The following is a 23,831-nucleotide window of genomic DNA, read 5'->3' as shown; positions in this document are numbered from 1 at the left end:
GGTACCGTTTTGATAAAAAAGAAGCCATGCAGTAGCTCCTCCCGACTGGCTGAGTAGGTGGGGCAGGCCGAGGTGTGGGTGAATTTTTTCATGCATCGCATTAACCAGCCTGATAATGGCCCATTTTCCAATTCGATTAATTGCTCTAAACTCTGAATAGAATGAGAATTCTAGGCCTAATCAGGCTGGTTATAGGCAGACTATCACATTCAACCTATACCATAGCCCATCTGCTATTTAAAAAAGGACTGAAGATAGAACAGATCATTTGGTTCCATTTCAACATTTATTAGTGAAACCAATGTAACATAAATGAAATCAAATAGCCTAATACACACACCTTAACTTTTCAAATGTTCAAATCAAAGGCTGTTGCACAGGAACGTGGACAGTCGAGTCCATCGCAAATTCAGAACCGCTGGACAACAATACACAAAAGCACTGATCATTGGGAACAAGATCAGAATGACGGCTACGGCTTGATACATTAATTAAATAGGTAGCCTAGCCTGCAAACTAAAACAATCCATATGTTCAAATCAGAAGGCCTGATTTAACATGACATTAATAACGCAGCCACATCCTGAGTACCTGTTACCGACACATTCAAAAATTAAGATTGTTAAGTATTTAGTTCAAAAGCTCTAAGGCCAAGAGAACAAACGCTTTGAACAGAAATCCACTTTGGGTTAAACCATTTTTTTTTTTTAACAACACTTATTTTCAAAGATGTAGCCTACGATGCAATACTTGTGATCATTGTAAGGAGAACAAAAACTACTTGGCGCATATTTTAACACCACACATTCAGCATCTTCCAAATATAAGTGGCCTAGTGTGGGCTACTTGAAGAGAACTAGGGCCTATCACGCGCAGCCCACCTCTTCCAATGCATCGTGGGAAAGTGTGCATTGAATTCTACCAGATGGCAGAAATTAGTTTTAACTTTCTGACATTTGAACCATACTCGATTTAAAACATTTTTAAAAATCATACACTATTAAACATTTCCGCATACTGATAATACCTCATGCACTATTACGTTGTTTCCTGCAATTCATTAATTTCGGAAGGGCATCCCTATATCTAATTGATCAGCTGTTGTCATTTTAAAGTATACTCTTTTCAAAATGTTGCGTACTATTAAACTTTTTTGCATACTCAAACGGCTTGCTATTTTAGGATGCAAGTGTGGGTATTCGGATACGACCACTGACTTCTACCCTCATAACAAACTGGTGTTAAACAGAGCTTCCAATAAATATCACATATATAAACAGAAATATAAATGTAACATGCACAATTTCCCCCCATTTTTATTTTTACTGAGTTACAGTTCAGAAAAGAAAATCAGTCAGTTGAAATAAATTATTTAGGCCTCAATCTATGGATTTCACACAAGTTTTTCCCCACAAAAAGGCTTATTATAGACAGAAATACTCCTCAGCACCCCCCTCCTACTATCCTGCAGGTAGAGATCCTAAGCTGGTGGGCTGCGGTTGTGATGCTGGTTAGATATACTGCCAAATTCTCTAAAATGACGTTGGAGGTGGCTTATGGTAGCGAAATCAACATGAAATGCTCTGGCAACAGCTCTGTTGGACAATTTTGCAGTCAACATGACAAGTGCATGCTCCCTCAACTTGAAACATTTGTGGCATTGTGTTGTGACAAAACTGCATATTTTAGAGTTGCCTTAGTGTTGTCCCCAGTACAAGGTGCACCTGTAATGTTCATGCTGTTTAATCAACTTCTTGATATGCCACACCTGTCAGGTGTATGGATTGTCTTGGCAAAGTAGAAATGCTCAATAACAGGGATGTAAACCATTTTTTTTGCGTATGGAACATTTCTGTGATCTTTTATTTCAGTTCGTGAAACATGGGTCCAACACTGTACATGTTGTGCTTTGTATATTTGCATTTGTTGATTTAGCTAAAAAAATATATTTAAAAAATCAGGGATTCCATCCACTTTTCTGCAATTCCAATGACCCTAGGTTGGAGAAGATGCCTTGGTGCTGTAGCTAGCCAGTCATCTCTGATGTGGTGCACTGGCGTTCAGTCACCTTTACCAAGGTGAGAACCTGGCCATTTGTCACTTGTTTTTCCCCCCTAATCCAATTCAGTGCCCTTATGCTACTTGATTGGAGTATTAAGACCCAACACACAGGATTTAAAAACGTGGATTATGGATTTAGTACGCTTTGTGAGAGCTACAGCAGTTGGTTCACCCTTGGAGCATAAGTAGTTAATGTTGCACCTCCACTCTGTGCTGCTGAAGCCCTCCTCAAATCAAACTGAACAGTGCTGCTGGCTGGGCTGCCACAGGCCCTGTGGTTGGAAATATGTGACAGCTATAGATATGACTGTCAGAGATTAGAACCGTCATGATGGAAGACTTAAACTGGAGCCTGACAGCGGAGATGGATCTCTCAAACTCACCCGGTTCAGAAATGCCTCAAAGGTGATTTAGCTCGGAATGCTTAAAGCAGAGTGTTTCACCTTTATATATTTTTGTAACTAGCCTATTATATTCCATGTTATCATGGTAATTGAATTGAATTGAAGTTATTTTGCCTTCATCCCCCATGAAATTAAGGTGTTGTAATTGTAATGGATTTAAGAAACTGAATGTGCGTAGGATTCTTGCAGGACTGTAGCAGTTACAGAACTATCACTCATCTTTCAAACCCCTGTTACCAGTGACAACGCCAGATGTTAGACCCAGGTGTATTTGCATACATTTGGTTGTAACACAGATAAACAAATGGCAGATGATGGATTGTTGACAGATGACCCGGGGAAAAGATTAACACCATTCAAATAATGAATATGCAAATGTTTTCCTAAAGGGCTCAGTCACTATAGTGGGTCAGTAGAATCCGTTGGTTTAAGTGAAGAAATCTTCATTTGGAAGTGGCTGCAGTCTGACCCAGATGTTTGCATTTACCATATTGTTTGGAGCCTGTTTAATCCTATGCATCTACAAAGCAGTTTCTGCTGTAAATAAGACCCACAGAACAGCGTGTAGCCGACACTGCTAAATGTAGTAGTATGGGAGTAAAATCTCACAAACCTATTGGCTGTGACTCACAAGTTTGCATGAACACACACACACACACATGTTCCCTGCTTGTTGCCCTTTATCATGCATTTCCTCCCAGATTTGATGTAGTGGTGGGAGGGATGGAAGGGAAGAGGGTGCACAGGCATTATTAAGCCCACTTGAATTAACAGAACAGCCCCCAGCCTTTCCTCTAAAGCCTCCAGCTGGGGGAACTTAATCCCCATGGTCCCCTGTCTCGCCCATTAAACAAACTCCCTCCCACCCCTGCTCAATCGCTCTGTTACTCACACAGTGCACCACAAGCACACAGTGAACACACAAGGGCACCCTCTTCACCTGTCTCTAGCCAAAGCTGACATCCACTCGTCAATGCAGTAATGATTGCACACATATTTAAATTAACTCAAGGTTGCCTATGTCTTTCACACTTTCCCATACACAACGTCAATAACAAGAGTACAGGCACTTCTACAAATAACACCGTTTATGCACGCATACACAAATGTCCTGACTGGCCTCAAGGGTCTTATCTGCTTTTTGTTTCTGGGGAACAAATTGAATGTGGGGCTTGACACATACACAGCCAGCAGATGTCTGGGTCGTTAAGGGCAGAGTCGCTCATTAGCATGACAGAGGGCCCAGAGCACCACCTCCCCCCACTCCGCAGGGGGGCACAGCTATTGAGGGCAAGCCATGGGTCACAGGTGATATTGATTTTACTGGAGGGCCACATTGGCTGATTTTCAAATGACTGTTGGGTTGGGGGATTGGGACAGTCTCCAAGTCCCCATCATAAATACACACATTCTAAGCAGGGAAGGCATACACACCTCCCCTTTCTGTCAGAGTTCATACCTGCCAATTTTGGAAGACTAACACAAAAGATTGGTTCTGCCCCCAAAAAAACAATTATTTCACAAATAGCCATTTCAGTAATTGCTGACTAGATGAAATGCGAGGACTAAGGCTAAAGGGTGTTGAATATTTTACAAATTTTCAACAATTGAAAAGTAACATTTTTGGTGTTCTGATTTTAGGTCCTGGTTAGAATTCATTACTTCTTAAATCCTCTGAGAAGTGAAAGAACCACAGCCTTGTTGAATGTGTGAAAAGCATTGCTATTGTGCTGCTGAGAGGATTGGTTCTGTTGGTTATTATTCCAAGACTTGAAGATTGCATGGAGAGACACCTGTTATAGCCTTCCGCCCAGCACCTTTCTGACCACACTCTGTATGAGTGATGATTGTGTGTGGGTGGATTTTATGAGCCTCTGTTTTGTGTTCATAAATTATTGCATGCTTTGTGTGGGTTGGCCTTTTGTCTGTATACATTATTCCCGACGCTGCGGAAACTGTGAGAGAAAAGGACAAAGTGTAGGATGTTGGCAAGAGGGAGAAGCAGAGCATAAGGATGGTGTGTGTGTAGATGTGGTCTGTATGTGGGAGGAGGGAATATGGCGGGGGATTAAGTTTACTACAAGCATAACTCTGTTGATCTATGTGTGTGCACATGGGCAAAGTGGAATTTTCTTTGGAGTAGGGGAAACACTTTTTGATAAAATGATATGCTTGCCGGTCCCACTCCCATTCACAAGGGGGAGATGGCAAAACATTTTTGAAATTTTTTTTTTTTTGATTTTGTGAAAACAAGGAAGTATCACCTTCCCTTGCTAGTCGTAGCTAGTGGCAGTCTGGCTAGCTGACGTTGGCCTGGCTAAAAACAGAGCAAGCAAGCTAGCCTTTTTAAGATCTCCATGTGAAATGATCTGATTTATAATACAAAAATATGCCCTGGCAATATTCTTCTACTAGCCTGTGTAACCTACAACATTATCCCGGTTTGATGTGCTGCTTGTAGATTCATTCCCATATCAGCTAAAAATAGAACGTCATGTTTTGGTCATAGAGTAAAAAAGCACATGGCTAGCAAGTTGCCTATAGCAGGTTTTACCAATTTACAATAGCCTGTAATAACTAGTTATTACTTCTAAACAAAATACATTTTGGGGTGGATTCGTCTTGTTTGGTTTACTATTTGAACAGTTGCTGAGATTATATTTGGTTATCAATCCAAAATGGGCTACTTTGACGATTAGCCTAGAGATCAGATCAAGGAACCAAGCGACAATACTGCCCCCGCGGCTGCAAAATGTTTGTTGAATATGTATGTTGAATGCCGGAGTCTATTACAAAGGACCTGCCCCCTTTGTGACAAAACAACATTGCAACACTCTGAATCTTGCGTCTGCGTAGAGTTTGTGCCAAGCTTTAGAAGTGGAGCGGCAGCTGCATCAGTATTCAGAGGTGGCTGTGTGTGGTGGGAGGGGGCACCCCTGAGCAGGGCGCTGGGCTGGAACAAAGCGTCTCGGCGGGGGGGCTTTTGATTGGCCAACCCCTGTACAGGCCCTAGACCTGCCAGAACACAAGCACTGCAGAGCCCAGACAAGAGAATTAGCTGTACTCCCTCCTTTCACACAGGCAGGGCAGGAGGAAGACTGGAGCAACAAAACACCTCATCCTGGAGCTCTTTGAAAACCCCAGAGATCTACGGCAGGCAGCCCTCCCAGACTGAGCTGTACATGCCCAGGTGTAGGCTGTGGGTTGGCTAACTAGCCAGCTAGCTACGGTCATTGTTCAACAAATAGGAGTCAGAGTGCAGAGGGAGCATTTTAGGATGCAGGTCTGTCCACTTATTTTGGTTATCAACCAGGGAGTAATCTTAGTACCTCCCTTTTGGACCCATGTAAGTAATAACCAGGGTTTTTACAAGCAGGCATAACCGCACTCTCTGTAATCTCAGTCTCCTTCACCAGGCCATTTTTAATCTCCTATGGTTTCCCAAACCCGCAACCCTGTTTCCCAACACGTGACATTGCTCATTTCCCCTTGCCTTGCAGTCTTCCTCGGCTTGTTGGCGTTCCTGTGCTTTTGCCCTGGCTTTTGTGGGTGTGTGTTTAGGGTTTAATATTTTCCAGTTTTTATTTTATTTTATTTTTTACAAATGTTCCATCCAGAGAATAAATCACTTTTTGTCCGGATATCCCGGTATATCTCGCAACAACAGGAAGTGTCATTCAAAGGCATTATAAAGCATATAAATATGTCTGGATTTGATTAGAGCTTTGATCAGCATGAACATTCCAACCTGATGAACCATATAATAAATACATTTTATGAGCACTATATTAACAACATTTACTGAGCCAAAGCTCAAAAAAGCCCAAATGATCGTGCTGTTATCCAATACATATATGATATAGGCTACTGCACATTACGCACAACAGAAAAACATAAAAGCCCATAAATATGGCTAGCTATATGCTCTCTTGGGTAGATGAATGAAACTAGCTCCAGTAGGCTAATCTTTTTGTCTGAGCTGTTACTATACTCTTGTATTATATGGACTGGGATTATGTACATTATTAAAACCATGATGAAGCAGAAGAGTACATGCGATCCTGGTGCAACACATGCGGCCTACAGTTACAAGTATAGGCTAGTGAATTTGTTTTTCATTTTGAAATGCAGTATAATAGGGTCTGACGCATATACAGTACCAGTCAAGTTTAGACAAACCTACTCATTCCAGGGTTTCTTATTTTTACTACATGATTCCATATCTGTTATTTCATAGTTTGTCTTCACTATTATTCTACAATCTAGAAAATTGTAAAAAGAAAATACCGGTCAGTATTGACTGGTACTGTATACCTTTCATAATATTTCCCCTCATGTTAGTAGCCTACCTCTTTCTCTCTATTGTTGCTAATGACATCCTTGAATAATATAGGACTAGAATTAGATGCAAAGGCTTTCACTTTTCTTCACAAAGATTGAATGGATATGGGTCTGAATAAATAACTGGTATAGCCTACCGCCATTGTGTGTTCGCTCTTCTTTCAAACTACCCATGAGTTCTATTGGCTGCTGTATTTAACGTTCTGCAAAAAAGAGATTGCATTCCTCTTTGAATAGTCTATTGGTATAAGAAATGCTTAAAATATATGTCCAGCAAGCTATTGTAGTGTAGCATTTCCTGCATGGGACTCGAAGAGCTAAGGAGGATGTTTTTTAAAGGAGAGACCAGCAGAATACAGGTGGTTGCGTATTGCGTAAGAGACAGAGGCTGTAAGTTAAAAGCTTATTATGCATAACCCATCATTCATTATCTAAATACAAGGCTGATACTGCATTGAATGTATTACCTGAAAGAGGGTGTGTGTGTGTGTGTGTGTATGAGAGAGAGAGCAAGCTACAGTTGCTACAGAGAGCTACAGTTGAAGTCGGAAGTTTACATACACCTTAGCCAAATACATTTAAACTCCACAATTCCTGACATTTAATCCTGGTAAAAATTCCCTGTTTTAGGTCAGTTAGGATCACCACTTGATTTAAAAAATGTGAACCGTCAGAATAATAGTACAGTGATTTATTTCCGCTTTTATTTATTTCATCACATTGGCCCAGTGGGTCAGAAGTTTACATACACTCAATTAGTATTTGGTAGCATTGCATTTCAATTGTTTAACTTGGGTTAAACGTTTCGGTTAGCCTTCCACAAGCTTCCCACAATAAGTTGGGGGAATTTTGGCCCTTTTCTCCTGACAGAGCTGCTGTAACGGAGTCAGGTTTGTAGGCCTCCTTGCTCGCACACACTTTTTCAGTTCTGCCCACACATTTTCAATTATATTTAGGTCAGGGCTTTGTGATGGCCACTCCAATACCTTGACTTTGTTGTCCTTAAGCCATTTTGCCACAACTTTGGAAGTATGCTTGGGGTCATTGTCCATTTGCGACCAAGCTTTAACTTCCTGACTGATGTCTTAAGACGTTTCTTCAATATATCCACATAATTTTCCTGCCTCATGATGCCATCTATTTTGTGAAGTGCACCAGTCCCTCCTGCAGCAAAGCACCCCCACAACATGATGCTGCCACCCCCATGCTTCACAGTTAGGAATGGTGTTCTTCAGCTTGCAAGCCTCCCCCTTTTTCCTCCAAACATAACGATGTTCATTATGGCCAAACAATTTTATTTTTGTTTCATTGCCTTAGCTGATTTCTTTTGATTTTCCCATGATGTCAAGCAGAGGCACTAACAGACTTGCCAAAACTATAGTTTGTTAACAAAACATTTGTGGAGTGGTTAAAAAACAAGTTTTAATGACTCCAACCTAAGTGTATGTAAACTTCCGACTTCAACTGTACGTACATACATACAGTGCCTTGCGAAAGTATTCGGCCCCCTTGAACTTTGCGACCTTTTGCCACATTTCAGGCTTTAAAAATAAAGATATAAAACTATTTTTTTGTGAAGAATCAACAACAAGTGGGACACAATCATGAAGTGGAACGACATTTATTGGATATTTCAAACTCTTTTAACAAATTCAAAAACTGAAAAATTGGGCGTGCAAAATTATTCAGCCCCTTTACTTTCAGTGCAGCAAACTCTCTCCAGAAGTTCAGTGAGGATCTCTGAATGATCCAATGTTGACCTAAATGACTAATGAGGATAAATATAATCCACCTGTGTGTAATCAAGTCTCCGTATAAATGCACCTGCACACACCATCCCCACTGTCAAACATGGTGGTGGTAGCATCATGGTTTGGGCCTGCTTTTCTTCAGCAGGGACAGGGAAGATGGTTAAAATTGATGGGAAGATGGATGGAGCCAAATACAGGACCATTCTGGAAGAAAACCTGATGGAGTCTGCAAAAGACCTGAGACTGGGACGGAGATTTGTCTTCCAACAAGACAATGATCCAAAACATAAAGCAAAATCTACAATGGAATGGTTCAAAAATAAACAGATCCAGGTGTTAGAATGGCCAAGTCAAAGTCCAGACCTGAATCCAATCGAGAATCTGTGGAAAGAACTGAAAACTGGTGTTCACAAATGCTCTCCATCCAACCTCACTGAGCTCGAGCAGTTTTGCAAGGAGGAATGGGAAAAAATGTCAGTCTCTCGATGTGCAAAACTGATAGAGACATACCCCAAGCAACTTACAGCTGTAATCGCAGCAAAAGGTGGCGCTACAAATTATTAACTTAAGGGGGCTGAATAATTTTGCACGCCCAATTTTTCAGTTTTTGATTTGTTAGAAAAGTTTGAAATATCCAATAATTGTCGTTCCACTTCATGATTGTGTCCCACTTGTTGATTCTTCACAAAAAAATACAGTTTTATATCTTTATGTTTGAAGCCTGAAATGTGGCAAAAGTTCGCAAAGTTCAAGGGGGCCGAATACTTTCGCAAGGCACTGTACATACATACATCCCACTTTCACACTTCCTCTGTCACACACAGCTCAAAAATGTAGGACAATTCCTCATTTCATTCTGCCACAGTCCTTTGAGATGCATTAAAAAACGTTGTGCTCTGGTGGGGCAATAGAGACAGTCTTCATGGGATTCATCATTTCAGGAAATTGTCATCCTTTCCTCCCCCTGCCCAGCCCACAGACTTAAAAAAATAATAATAATAATCATACAATCTGAGTTAAATCTACTCTCCATGGTCTCCTGAGTGGCACTGCATCACAGGCACTGCATCACAGTGCTAGCTGTGCCACTAGAAATTCTGGGTACGAGTCCAGGCTCTGTCGCAGCCGGCCGCGACCCGGAGACCCATGGGGCGGTTCACAATTGGCCCATCGTCGTCTAGGTTAGGGGGCGTTTGGCTGGCAGTGATGTCCTCTTCCCATCGCGCACTAGCGACTCCTGTGGCGGGCCGGGCGCAGTGCATGCTGACACAGTTGCCAGGTGTATGGTGTTTCCTCCAACACATTGGTGCGGCGGGCTTCCCCGCTTTGTGTCAGGAAGCAATGCGGCTTGGTAGGGTTGTGTTTCAGAGGATGCATGGCTCTCGACCTTCGCCTCTCCCAAGTCCGTACGGGAGTTGCAGCCATGAGACAAGACTAACTACCAATTGGATACCACAAAATTGGGGGGGATGGCAAAATCAATAAATCTGCTGTCCACCATAATGTCTATCTTTAACAAGGATTACAAACCCAATCCTATGTTTCTGCTCAGCAGATCAGACCACAAAGGCAGGAGAGTGCGATTACTGTGGGAGCGGCTATGCTTCACGCATGCACACACAGGCGCACACACACCGACAATAACACCGGGTATCATCAGAAAACATCCTCCTCAGTGTAAATCCTGCCTGAGGGGAACAGCAGTGTGGGGATTGCATTTCCTGCATCTCCGGCTCCCTGTTTACATCGCCACTGGAGAGAGAGCGTGAGAGGGCGAGCGAGAGAGGGGTTTGTTCTGAATCCCCACATTCAGGGTCGAACCAAACCAGCAGGGAATCTCTCAAATGGGTAATTAGAGGGAAAAGGAAATGATACACAATGCAAATCTGTATTAGAACTTCATATGGATTCATGAACATTAAACCTGCACACAAACCTACCTAAAACACAAAACAAACTACAATGAAACAGTACCAGTTTACTACCTAGGATGAACCCATATAGGAACACATCGCACACAGACCTACATAACAAAGAATATATCTGTAGGTGCTACAAAGCAAACATTGGTGTCATATGAAACTTTATTGCTTGTTCTAATATTTAGTAGTATTTTGCTTTAAAATACAATTTCTTTCATTTATGAATATAGAAAAATATACAACTTATGATTTGGCAAATGTTTTATATTGTTAAAAAATATATATAAAACACAACATGCTGTAATTGCAACGATTTTACTGAGTGACAGTTCATAAGGAAATCAGTAAATTGAAATAAAATGCATTGATCTAGGGATTTCACATGACTGAATACAGATATGTCAGGCCCAGCCAATTAGAATGAGTTTTTCCCCTACAAACAGGCCTTATTAGGGACATAAATACTCCTTAGTTTCATCAGCTGTCCGGGTGGCTGGTCTCAGACGATCCGCAGGTGAAGAAGATGGATGTGGAGGTCATGGGCAGGCGTAGTTACACGTCGCCTGCGGTTCTGATGCCGGTTGGACGTAAAAATGATGTTGGAGGCGGCCTATGGTAGAGAACTTAACATTAAATTCTCTGGCAACAGCTCTGGTGGACATTCCTGCAGTCAACATGCAAATTGCATGTTTAGATTGAGAAAAATTAAAGGAAGAATTTCCCTTCTCATTGACTTCTCAAACCCCATTCTAGCCTGTTTTCCCGGATGTCTTAATGTTGCGCCTCTGGGTTTAGAAACTCTGTGGTGCAGGGCTGTGATTGGTTACATTGCCTACTACACCAATTTCTCAGTATAAAATGGCCATTAATTTAACTAGCAAGATCCCACTCTGGAACTTCGATATGGCGCGGTTGGTAGCCTAGTGGTTAGAGCATTGGGCCAGTAACCGAAAGGTTGCTAGATCAAATCCCTGAGCTGACAAGGTAAAAGTCTGTCGTTCTGCCCCTGAACAAGGCAGTTAACCCACTGTTCCTAGGCCGTCATTGTAAATAAGAATTTGTCCTTAACTGACTTGCCTAGTTAAAAAATAATACAATATTTTTTTTAAAAATATGCCCGTAGAGTGAGTATATATAACAATTGCCAAATCATAATTTATATTAAAAAAATTAATTTCAGAGCAAGCTTCATATGACACCAGGTTTTGCTTTGTAGCACCTCTATAACATTATGTCTTAAAGGGTAAGTCTGCCCCATGTAGCTCAGCTGGTAGAGCATGGTGCTTCCAATGCCAGGGTTGGAGGTTTGATTCACATGGGACCAGAATGAAGAAAAAAGTATGAAAATGTATGCACTCTGTACCGGTCATTCTGGATAAGAGAGCCTGCTAAATTTCTAAAATATAAGTGCTAGAATGTGATAAATATGCAAACTTTGATTAAATATTCCCAATTATGATTTTAGATACAAATATATGTCAACAATCCTTCCTCCAAAAGACCATTCTATGACTTAAATTTGGTTTCATGAGGAATCACCCTGATATGCTTGTAGAGCCACTGTACCCAGTGAGCAGAGAGACAGAGGTCTGACTGGCTCAGGGCCAGGCCAACCCATGCATGTTAGGGGCTGAGGAATTGGATTGTCTCTTCAGCATTGGACTGGGCTTTAGATACAGCAACAGGGAGCCTAATCCTGTTTGGGCCAGGAATTTGATTTTGATTATTATCTCCATGGACCAGGCCGGGCTTACCCCCATTCCTGAGATGCGGTTATCCCCCACCCTGAGCCCAGCTGATTTGACCTTGTTAAGATGCTTTAAAGGAGATTATTCTACTTTTATCACTTCTAGTGAAGTGCCCTCGCAAACATAGACTGCAAGGCAGGCCAAGCATGGCAGTCAAAACACACACACACAACGCATGGACATGGAGGGCATACCAGCACACACACACACACAAAACACATGGGAGGGCACACACACATTAGGGTTGAATAACGGGAACCCGGTTACCAAGAGTCACCGCCCAAAACCACTCCCTTTTCCTGGGATAAAAAACTGAGAAACGGGTGAATTATAATACATACACATGTGGTGTGGTTAAAAAACAAGTTTTAATGACTCCAACCTAAGTGTATGTAAACTTCCGACTTCAACTGAATGTACAGTACCAGTCAAAAGTTTGGACACCTACTCATTCAAGGGTTTGTCGTTATTTTTACTGTTTTCTACATTGTAGAATAATGGTGAAGACATCACAGCTATGAAATGACACATATGGAATCATGTAGTAACCAAAAAAGTGTTAAAAGGATTTGTTTATATTTGAGATTCTTCAACGTAGCCACCTTTTGCCCTTATGACAGCTTTGCACACGCTTGGCATTCTCTCAACCAGCTTCACCTGGAATGCTTTTCCAACCGTCTTGAAGGAGTTCCCACATATGCTGAGCACTTGTTGGCTGCTTTTCCTTCACTCTGCGGTCCAACTCATCCCAAACCATCTCAATTGGGTTGAGGTTGGGTGATTGTGGACACCAGGTCATCTGATGCAGCACCACATCACTCTCCTTCCTCAGGCCCTTACACAGCCTGGAGGTGTATTGGCTCATTGTCCTGTTTAAAGCAAATGATAGTCCCACTAAGCACAAACCAGATGGGATGGCCTATCGCTGCAGAATGCTGTGGTAGCCATGCTGGTTAAGTGTGTCTTTGAATTCTAAATAAATCATTGACAGTGTCACCAGCAAAACCACACATGCAGATATCATCCATTCTCCTACTCTGCGTCTCACAAAGACACGGCAGTTGGAACCAAAAATCTCACATTTGGACTCATCAGAGCAAATTTCCACTGGTCTAATGTCCATTGCTCGTGTTCCTTGGCTCAAGCAAGTCTCTTCTTATTATTGGTGTCCTTTAGTAGCCCGATTCACACAGTCTTCTCTGAACAGTTGATGTCTGTTACTTGAACTCTGTGAAGCATTTATTTTGGATGCAATTTCTGAGGCTGGGAACTAATGAACATATCCTCTGCAGAGGTAACTCTTCCTTTCCTGTGGCGGTCCTCATGAGAGCCAGTTTTGAAGAAACTTTAAAACTTCTACATTTTCTGTATTGACTGACCTTCATGTCTTAAAGTGATCATGGACTGTTGTCTCTTTGCTTATTTGAGCTGTTCTTGCCATAATATGGGCTTTTTGGTAAAGGACCATCTTCTGTATACCACCCCTACCTTGTCACAACAGAACTGATTGGCTCAAACGCAATAAGAAGGAAAGAAATTCCCCAAATTAACTTTTAACAAGGCACACCTGTTAATTGAAATGCATTCCAGGTTACTACCACATGAAGCTGGTTGAGAGAATGCCGAGAACGTACAACGCTGTCATCAAGGCAAATGGTGGCTACTTTGAAGATTCTCAAATACATATACAGTGGGGCAAAAAAGTATTTAGTCAGCCACCAATTGTGCAAGTTCTCCCACTTAAAAAGATGAGGCCTGTAATTTTCATCATAGGTACACTTCAACTATGACAGACAAAATGAGGGGGAAAAATCCAGAAAATCACATTGTAGGATTTTTAATGAATTTATTTTCAAATTATGGTGGAAAATAAGTATTTGGTCACCTACAAACAAACAAGATTTCTGGCTCTCACAGACCTGTAACTTCTTCTTTAAGAGGCTCCTCTTTCCTCTACTCGTTACATGTATTAATGGAACCTGTTTAAACTTGTTATCAGTATAAAAGACACCTGTCCACAACCTCAAACAGTCACACTCCAAACTCCACTATGGCCAAGACCAAAGTAACAAAGCCTACCATCAGTAACACACTACGCCGCCAGGGACTCAAATCCTGCAGTGCCAGACGTGTCCCCCTGCTTAAGCCAGTACATGTCCAGGCCCGTCTGAAGTTTGCTAGAGAGCATTTGGATGATCCAGAAGAAGATTGGGAGAATGTCATATGGTCAGATGAAACCAAAATATAACTTTTTGGTAAAAACTCAACTCGTCGTGTTTGGAGGACAAAGAATGCTAAGTTGCATCCAAAGAACACCATACCTACTGTGAAGCATGGGGGTGGAAACATCATGCTTTGGAACTGTTTTTCTGCAAAGGTACCAGGACGACTGATCCGTGTAAAGGAAAGAATGAATGGGGCCATGTATCGTGAGATTTTGAGTGAAAACCTTCTTCCATCAGCTGGGTCTTTCAGTATGACAATGATCCCAAACACACCGCCCAGGCAACGAAGGAGTGGCTTCGTAAGAAGCATTTCAAGGTCCTGGAGTGGTCTAGCCAGTCTCCTGATCTCAACCCCATAGAAAATCTTTGGAGGGAGTTGAAAGTCCGTGTTGCCCAGCAACAGCCCCAAAACATCATTGCTCTAGAGGAGATCTGCATGGAGGAATGGGCCAAAATAGCAGCAACAGTGTGTGAAAACCTTGTGAAGACTTACAGAAAACGTTTGACCTCTGTCATTGCCAACAAAGGGTATATAACAGTATTGAGATAAACTTTTGTTATTGACCAAATACTTATTTTCCACCATAATTTGCAAATAAATTCATTAAAAATCCTACAAAAAATCCTATAATGTGATTTTCTGGATTTTTTTTCTAATTTTGTCTGTCATAGTTGAAGTGTACCTATGATGAAAATTACAGGCCTCTCTCATCTTTTTAAGTGTTAGAACTTGCACAATTGGTGGCTGACTAAATACTTTTTTGCCCCACTGTATATATATCTTTTTACAATTTTTTTTGGTTACTACATAATTCCATATGTGTTATTTTGTGGTTTTGATGTCTTCACTATTCTAGTTTCGAAAATAGTAAAAATAAAGATAAACCCTTGAATGAGTAGGTTTGTTCAAACTTTTGACTGGTACTGTATGTGTGTGTGCATGTTTCATTCCAATACTAGGTGTTATCTTCACAGGCACAGAGCATCTTTATGGAGGCTTATGTCCTTTCTCTGAATCGAGACGTGCTTACCTCACACACTTGGGCCAATACATACACACGCGGGTGCACGCATTTTACACCCGCGCAGAGCAGGCACCTTTTTTTCGTCACACCAGATGGCATGTGTCACCGTATTACGGCAATATTTCATTAACATTATGTGCATCCATCTGTTGTGTGCTTGGAGGCCCCACAGAGCTTTTTCATTTTGGTCACTTTACAGCACTGCACCACCAACAGTAGGCCCAGTCATACTGCATGTTTATATAGCCTAGAGTACTTCAAAGGTTGCATGTGGGTGAGGCTAAAGGTCAGAGGCCTGCATGTGTGGGGCGCTCGGGCATACATTATCCATTATATTTAACAGATGTGGCTGCTCTAACAATTAAAAGACACGTCTTCAAAGATTGAAGGCAGTTGGGAGGAGGTGAGATCAGGTGGGACTATTCTAGCCAATTAGAGGGCAGATACGCGTGTGAACAACTGATATAAAGTTTTTTTTTTTTTTAAAGTTGCCAGGATGTGACGTGTTTCTCTTGTCAGTGCACTCGTAACAACCTAAGCATTACAAAACGTATATTCGATCAAATAAGCCTCACGTAGAAAATAAGCCATTACATTTTTTGTTGACCGAATTCCACACACTCATTTGGCCATACAAAAACTCCTGGCTTGGTGAAAATTGTGAAAAAAATACCAATAAAGGCCACCTGCTGGAAAGACCGAAGACGGGGCCCCTCGCTTCGCCACTTCTTCATTGGCTCGAGGCAAAAGTTGCTCCTTACCATAGATCTAGGATCGGATTACCCTACCTCAAACCCTAACATTAACCATTAGGAGATAAAATAAAATATCTGACCCTGTATCTGTGGTTAAAGGGCAACTCCTACCTGCTCCGGGTTGGAGCTGTGTTCGGAGTGAGGCTGATGTGGGAGGAACTTGTGTGGGAGGAACTTATGGGAAGAAACACTGGGGGCCCTCAATCCCTCTTACTTACTTTCTCTCTCTCTCGTTCCCTTTCTCTCTCTCTGCACTGGAATGCTCCACCTGAGGCTATTGACTCAAAGAACCTTTGGTATTTTAAACGTTTGCATACTGTGCTAAACACTGAGGAAACCAGATCACCCCCCCCACCCCCAACTCTGTCTGGGGGCTACCAGCAAGGCCAGGCTGACTTCAGTGGTGCTGCAGGGCTGGGGCGGGAAGAGCTGCGAACAACCAGCTGGTGTTTTGCCCCTAAGTGCCTTTTGTTGACACAGGCTTGGTCTTGTGTAGGCAAAATAACTGCTATTTGCTTTCTCTTTGCCACGGTTGGCTGGATGGATAGATAATGTTAGAGGTTAGAGCTCTTGGAACTTGAAATCTGTCGGATAGGCTTGTGTAGAGATTTTGCTTAGTTATAATGATAATAGATTAGGCCTACTTATATCTGGCAGTTTTCACTTGGTCGCCAAGTGTTTTGATTTGCAAGTAAGGAAATGTGGAGCTTAGCATTTAGCCTAACTTTGTCCCTAGATTGTTAGAATACTGGCTATCAAAAGTCAGGACATCTTTAAGTTATGGGAAAATTTGGCAAACCCTCATGTATCAGTCTGTCAGATCTGGAACCGGCCGTGTGCTTTTAGGAAAAGGTGTCTACTATTAGACTACCACCTATCATCACAGTATCTACAAGGCAGCCAGAGTGTGCCTTCCATTTTTATTTATTTTTTCCAACACATTTCTCAGAACCTTTTAAGATCCATAATTTTTAGTGCCTGTGTTGCATTATTGAAATCAGAGGGGATATTAATTTGTATTTTGAAATGTTCTAAGCTTTGTCCAAAATCCCAATGGAGTGAGATTTTAAGGAAATTCCCGTAATGTCCTGATGGCATAGCAACTGCTCCATTTGGCTGCTGCTCAGCACTCACAAGACAGTTGCCTGCCCTGCACAGATAGCTGATAAGCACATTACACGATTTTGGCGATGAACGGCGGCGTGTATTCATGAATGCCAAATATTTGACCAATAAAAAAAAATCACCTCTTCATCATTTTCTGTCCATTAGCAAGTGACTGAATCTCACCGGAGAAATCACCCAACCGAGGGAAACAGCGCCCCTCTCCCAGCATGTGTAGCCCATGTATCTGATGCTGTCTGGACCAAAAGAGTATGGCATGTTGCGGCTGTAGCATGTTGCCCATCTAGTGGAAAGCCTTCCCAGAAGAGTGTAGGCTGTTATAGCAGAAAAGGGGGGACCAACTCCATAATAGTGCTCATGATTTTGGAATGAGATGTTCGACGAGCAGGTGTCCACATACGTTTTGGTCATGTAGTGCCACTGGCCTCAGATGATTTGAAGTTCCATCTGTAGCCTAGCCCTTTTAGGCTGACGTTAACTAGCTAGCTAACTTAGCCGGGTCATTGTTGCCCACGCGAGGAATCTAAGCAAGCAAGTATTTTAGCTAGGTAGCCTATGACAACAAAAAACATACTATAGGACAGAGCCATAGACCGTTTTGCCAACATGAAAGAGAGGATGACTGCATTGCCGTTCAACTAGTCTACAAGTAGGGTGAGTAAAAATGTTTAATGTTTTGCTTGCACGCACACAGAAATAAGTACTATGGACAGCCACAGAACATTTAGCAACAGTGATTAGACAAAATAGTTTTTGATGTCCTTTTAAAGTTTGTTTTCAGTGTATTAAACTAAGCAGATAGCCTTGATTTGACGTTTTAAATGTTTAAGTTGAAATGGTTCTGAAGTAGCGTCGGAAGTGCTCATGTTGTCTTTGTGCTGACTTGTGTTGTGTAGTCTGTGGTTCTAAAATCAGTAGTTTAGTAAACTGTCAAACATTAACGAACTTGATGCATGTTGCAGGTCATAACTGTTTGTTACATCCAATAATTGCTTTGTGTACTTCACCAGACGGGTGTTGTTCTTCGGTTTTGTGATTAAACAAATGTATATTTAGTTGAATTTATTCCGCCACTGTGTGACTGTATTTTTGTTGTCATGGCCTTATCGTATATAACGCTGGCGTATGAATGGATGGGTTATAGAGCAAACAACGCAATTATCACAACGAAGGCTGTAATATGGATTTCTTTACATCGAGACTTCCGGGGACGCTTGCAAAGCTGACCCGGCTGGGGTTTGAGAAGTGAACAATTGTTCGTTAATTTTCTTGAGAGGTAAGGGCACAACCTAGATTAGAGCCAATGTCTTAAATAGCTGAACATGTTAGTACTCCAACCTCCTGAAAGTGACAAACTGACACGTTTTCATTTTCGTCACACAAAAAAAAAGTTTAATCAAGTGCCTTTGATTTGACGGCCTGCACATACGCAGTTCTTCGCGAGACAACCGTTAGACCTGATTAAGTGTTTCTGCACATGAGCTTAGCTAGCCAATGTCACAATGATCGGGGATTTCTATCATACTGTATGTACTGTTTTTGGCTTCATCATTCACTGACATACTGTACGTTGGCATCGGATGTAAAGTAGTGATTGCGCCGTGGCAATGGTTAGACTGGATTGAGTCAACGGGAGTGGAGAAATTACCATTTTGTATAGGTTTTTGAGTAAACTATATTAGACCTACAGTTATTTTAAATGAAATGCTACACATATTTAAGAGATTTCCCACTTGACACATTATGCGGTCAGCGGGAAAAATAACAAGATTAACAAAGACACAATTAGTCCATCTACCACCACTACTGCTTGACAATCGGGTTGGAACTGGAAAATAACTCAATTGAGGAACATAATCAGAACCGGGAACCAAAGTGATCTATACTGTTATTTTAAAAGCATGGGAACCGCTTGATAACATTATTTTAACGTTCAAGACATTCTTATTTCAGTCACACAAAAAAAACACAACAAAGCGCCTATGCAAAGACCTAACTCAAACTTATTCCAGTGTCTGCCGCCAGCTGAACATTTTTGCTAGTGTGTATGCAACCTGCCCCTCCTTCCAAAGCATAGGTTACTGTAGCCTACTAACTATGTTTCAAGCGTGATTCAGAAATTAGGGAGAGATTTTAATTACAGAAGAATGGATGAACTTTTTCAATGCTAGTTACTTAGATACTATAGTTACCATGTTTCACATCAGATGTATTAACTACAAAAAGGTACGACGTAGTTTTAATTCTGTTGCCGCTCTGCACACAAACTTTTTAGCTAGCTATCTAACGTTCGCACTGGTCTAATGTTAAGCCAACTGTCGGAAGTTCAGACATTCAAAGTTCATCCATAGAATGTGCTCCTCTGTAGGTATAATTCTGTAGGCCAAATTCAGATAATGCATGTCATTAACAAGATGCATATTGCTTCAACCCAAGCCGCCTCCACCCTCTCTCACTCTCTCCCCACCTACATCATGTCAGTCGCATCTCGTGCCCTACACTTGGCTGTCCATCACGCATATAAACAACTAGGCTGTAGCTTCCCGGCTCCATAGCAAGCTGCTCTATCCGCACTGATTGGAAAAGTAATTTTAATTTAAAAAAGGAACATTATAAACCGGTACTTTTTGTTTGGAAGCTGTTCAGAACATATTTTGCAGGTTGGAACAGTAAAAAAAAAATATGATAATGAAATTCTATTCAGAATGAAACGATTGTAAAATAATTTTGGTTCCAACCCTGATAACAATACAACACTCAGTCCTACTGGTGTGAGCCAGGCCAGATCTGTCTGATTTCACTGACATGTTTGATGGTGTTTCTGTGTCTCAGGCTTCATCGCAGCAGCTGAAATTCACGACCTCTGACTCCTGTGACCGAATCAAGGATGAGTTCCAGTTCCTCCAAGCACAATACCACAGGTACATTTTTTTTTAACACTCCAACCACAGCTTATCAGAGAAACTAGTATCTTTAGTTAAAAGGCAACTCCAACTTTCAACATAATTTTCATTTTCTCCAGTACAATACCAATGTTAACATATGTAAAAATATATATATATATGTAGATATATATATTTTTTTAATGTAAAATGGCACATTTTCTAAATTTTGTAGGAAAAGATAAAACGTTCTGCCTAATGACATTAAATGTTAACATTTTAATAACAGTGAATTTCAAACACTATGAGATTTGCGGTGATGTGGGGAGTAAGAAAATACCGTCCCTTGGGCTAAAAACTTGAAGGGTTTGAAAATCTTTTTTTTAAAACTTTAATCCTACCCTGTGATGTCACAGAGAAGCATTTTTTTAGGACCTTTTCTTTACAACCACAGATAGAAATACTCTGGTTTGGTGCTGGAGATGATGAATGAGTTTCAAGAATGGCGGAATTGTCCTTCACGATACAAACTCTTAATCACTTTATTAAGCATAACCATATTATATTTGTAGGTGAGAGTACAGATTAGAGCACTTGTTGAATTCTACTCTATTAAGTCATTGCCGTAAGCGTGTGCACCACATGCTGCTTTTATCAAAATCACATGGGCATAACCTACATGATTAGAATACCAAATAATTCACAGCAAGACAAACACATTTTTGTGTCTGCTGCTGCATATTTGTTTTAGGAGCAGATCAATAGATATGTGTGTCACTTCCATTTGGAACCCGAGTCTACAACTCTGTTCTCTTTCATGTAATAGAAAGCAGTGTTATGATGTACCACTACAGCCACAACCCAACAAGATTGGCATTTGCTAGATGGTATAAGGTAATTTGTTTTACCTGGATTGAGATGTACAGTGTTGTGCTCTTTAATTCATGACTTAAATGGAGTTTATGGACCAAGGAAGGTTTCTTCTTTATTGATTTCTAGCCTTTGAAGAAGCAGCTGCACTGCTCCGACTGCATCTGGTTTCCCCTCTTTACCTGTGGTATAGGAACTAGTGTGTATTGGCTAAGGTTCTTTCCTCCCTGTTTCATTGAGCTTCATCAGAGGAGAGCAAGATAAAAGCCTATGTTCTTTCGTTGTGTGAAATTCCTGTCGGTCTGATCATCAGTCTGTTTCTATAGCATGAACACCTCAGTGCCTGGGCTTTGATGTGTAATTCCCCAGACCCCCCCCCCCAATTTAACCCCCTTCAGAGGCAGACAGAAGCAGTTGAAAAGAATACCTGTTCTCTACGCTAAATTCGTAGCATGCAAATGCGCCGCCTATTGACTTGAGCTGAAGCGCCATAGACAAGGCTTTGTAGAACGCTGTGTTCAGCACTTTTAAAGGGAAATGTTCTGCAGGCGGTCTCCTGAGCATAGTAGTGAGCATTGTAACTGTCGCTCCCCCCCTCCTTCACATGCATAAATAGTTCAGGGAATACATAAATCAAAATAAAGATGACAGCAGGAGCGATTTAGAGGCGGAAGGAGCGGCAATAAAACTCTATCAAAGTGTCGTTTGAGAGCGTCTCTCTGGACCCCTGGGCCGCCTCCACCAATCACAGGCACACAAATACAATCCCAATAGGGTCTCAGGTAGGGTGGCAGCAGGGGAGGCTGGTCGTCATGACAACCAACCTCTGTGTGGCTGCTGTTGGATTTTTTATTTTTTTTTAGAAGGGAAAAGCGATTTGGCTAAGTGGAGGCTGCAGGCGAAAGAGGAGTAGAGATGGAGGGCCAGAGGGAGAGAGCTGTCTGAATGAAATGCGCCCCCTGAGCACTTGTTTGGTCAGGGAATCTGAGGACTGCTCTTGAATTGTAATGAGGTGGTTTATTCTTTAACCTTTTCACTTTGGGCTGCTTTAACATCGCCGCTTTTATGATTCCATTTGCATCCACTATTTTTCCAAGTAAGTGACAGAATCAGTGGTGGCTATGAGCAGCAGTTTCCCATTTAGGACCAATGATGAGAATCGCCACAGCTAATGCTCTGCCTAATTGAGCCGTCATTCACAGTGGCACAGATCCAGATCCCAAAGACTATCTTAATGTAAATACACCATTATAAACCCTTGTTTGATGTAAACCCTTCTCCCCCTGTATCATTATTAATCAGAATGCTTTCCAGGGGGGACGTCAACACCGGAACCATTCTAATATGGTAACCAAGTTTGTGACAAGTGGTGTGACTTGGCCTCCTTTGTCCTGTCACCTCCTGTGACATCTGCAGTGAGCACGCTGACATGATTACAGCTAATGGCTGTCTGCAACGCCTCAGAGCTGCACATTCACCAACCAGCCACTATTTATAGGCAGGACATTTAAAAGAAATCTGGGTGTATATATTGGCCTTTAAATGGGGTTTATTTGGGATCCTTTGGTCGATTGACACCATGTTAGATCTGCTGAGGGAAGGACAAAATCATTTCCTTGCTCTCTGAAGAGATATGATAGATGCTTCCTGTAGACTAAAAAGATGTTCTGTTTTTCTCTCCTTTTTCTGCAGTTTGAAACTGGAGTGTGACAAGCTGGCAAGTGAGAAGTCTGAGATGCAGCGTCATTATATCATGGTGAGAGTCTGTGTGTGTTTCTGTGCTGTGTGTGTGTGTGATTGACCCTGCTCTGTCAGTCTGCCCCAGGGCCCGCTGGCCCAGTCACATGGAATCACATTCATACCAACTACTGTACAGGCAGGGGGATGTTAAACACTGCAATGATATGATATCTCAACAAAACATACTTTCACCTTTTTATTATGGGATAGTTTTGAATTTGGCACTATTTTAGTCTTGCAACTACAATATATAGCAGTATTGCAGCGATGTTGAGCATATGATTTCTCTCTTTTTGTCATGTCTCTACTTTATTTTACCCCCTCCTCCTGTGTAGCCCTGTTCCCATCTATTTCTCTCTCTCCACTCCTTTTCTCCTGCCTCTCCCTCTTCTCTGTGTATTTCTGTCGTTGTTCTCTCTCTCCTCCCTTCTATGATTCCTCCTCATCTCATCTGTGGTCTTTTTGTCTCTGATGTCGTTATGTCATCCTCCCCCTCTTCCCACCATCCTCCCCCCGACACATACTCTCCACCTCTAGCTAATCTCATTGTCTCTTGCCAGGCCTGTGTAGCTGTCTGATATTCTGTCTCTAATTGATCCGTTGACTGGCTTAATCTCATCTAATCTGTGCAGCGCTGCACTCGTATCCATCAGCGGGTCAGTGTGTGGAGCTTCAGCCCAGGCCCCCCCCCATTGCCTATCGGGTTCCCCCGCTTCGCCGCCTGCTAACGCAAGCACCTCCATTTCCCCAGCACCGTAATTGCTTTAGGGACATGCCGTTTGGGGTGGAAGGCTTTACTCTCCTCTCTCGTGTGTGTGTGTGTATGTGTGTTTGTTTTAGAGCGTTGGAGCCCATGCCTTCACAGACCGAGAGGGTGATTTAACAGGGCAAATGCTGAGCCACTGGCCCGCTCATTAACACAGAACACACACCATCCCTTCTCACAGCGACACACAGAAGGACACCAATAACAGGATGTGTG

General features: G+C 41.9%; 1 protein-coding gene across 2 annotated transcripts in view; it reads left to right on the top strand.

Moving 5' to 3' along the window:
• The window catches only part of LOC110524329 (TLE family member 5), a 37,069-nt gene that overhangs the window by 4,135 nt on the left and 9,103 nt on the right, over positions 1 to 23,831 (top strand). For both annotated transcript variants that reach the window (XM_021603868.2, XM_021603869.2), the window contains exons 2-3: positions 20,190 to 20,278; positions 22,802 to 22,865. In XM_021603868.2, coding sequence (XP_021459543.1) covers positions 20,190 to 20,278; positions 22,802 to 22,865 — 153 coding nt within the window. The remainder of the gene's footprint in view (positions 1 to 20,189; positions 20,279 to 22,801; positions 22,866 to 23,831) is intronic.

The sequence above is a fragment of the Oncorhynchus mykiss genome, chromosome 5 (assembly GCF_013265735.2).
Source record: "Oncorhynchus mykiss isolate Arlee chromosome 5, USDA_OmykA_1.1, whole genome shotgun sequence".
Lineage (NCBI taxonomy): Eukaryota > Metazoa > Chordata > Actinopteri > Salmoniformes > Salmonidae > Oncorhynchus > Oncorhynchus mykiss.
The sequence above is the reverse complement of the archived record's forward strand: the minus strand, read 5'-3'. Positions and strand labels throughout refer to the sequence as shown.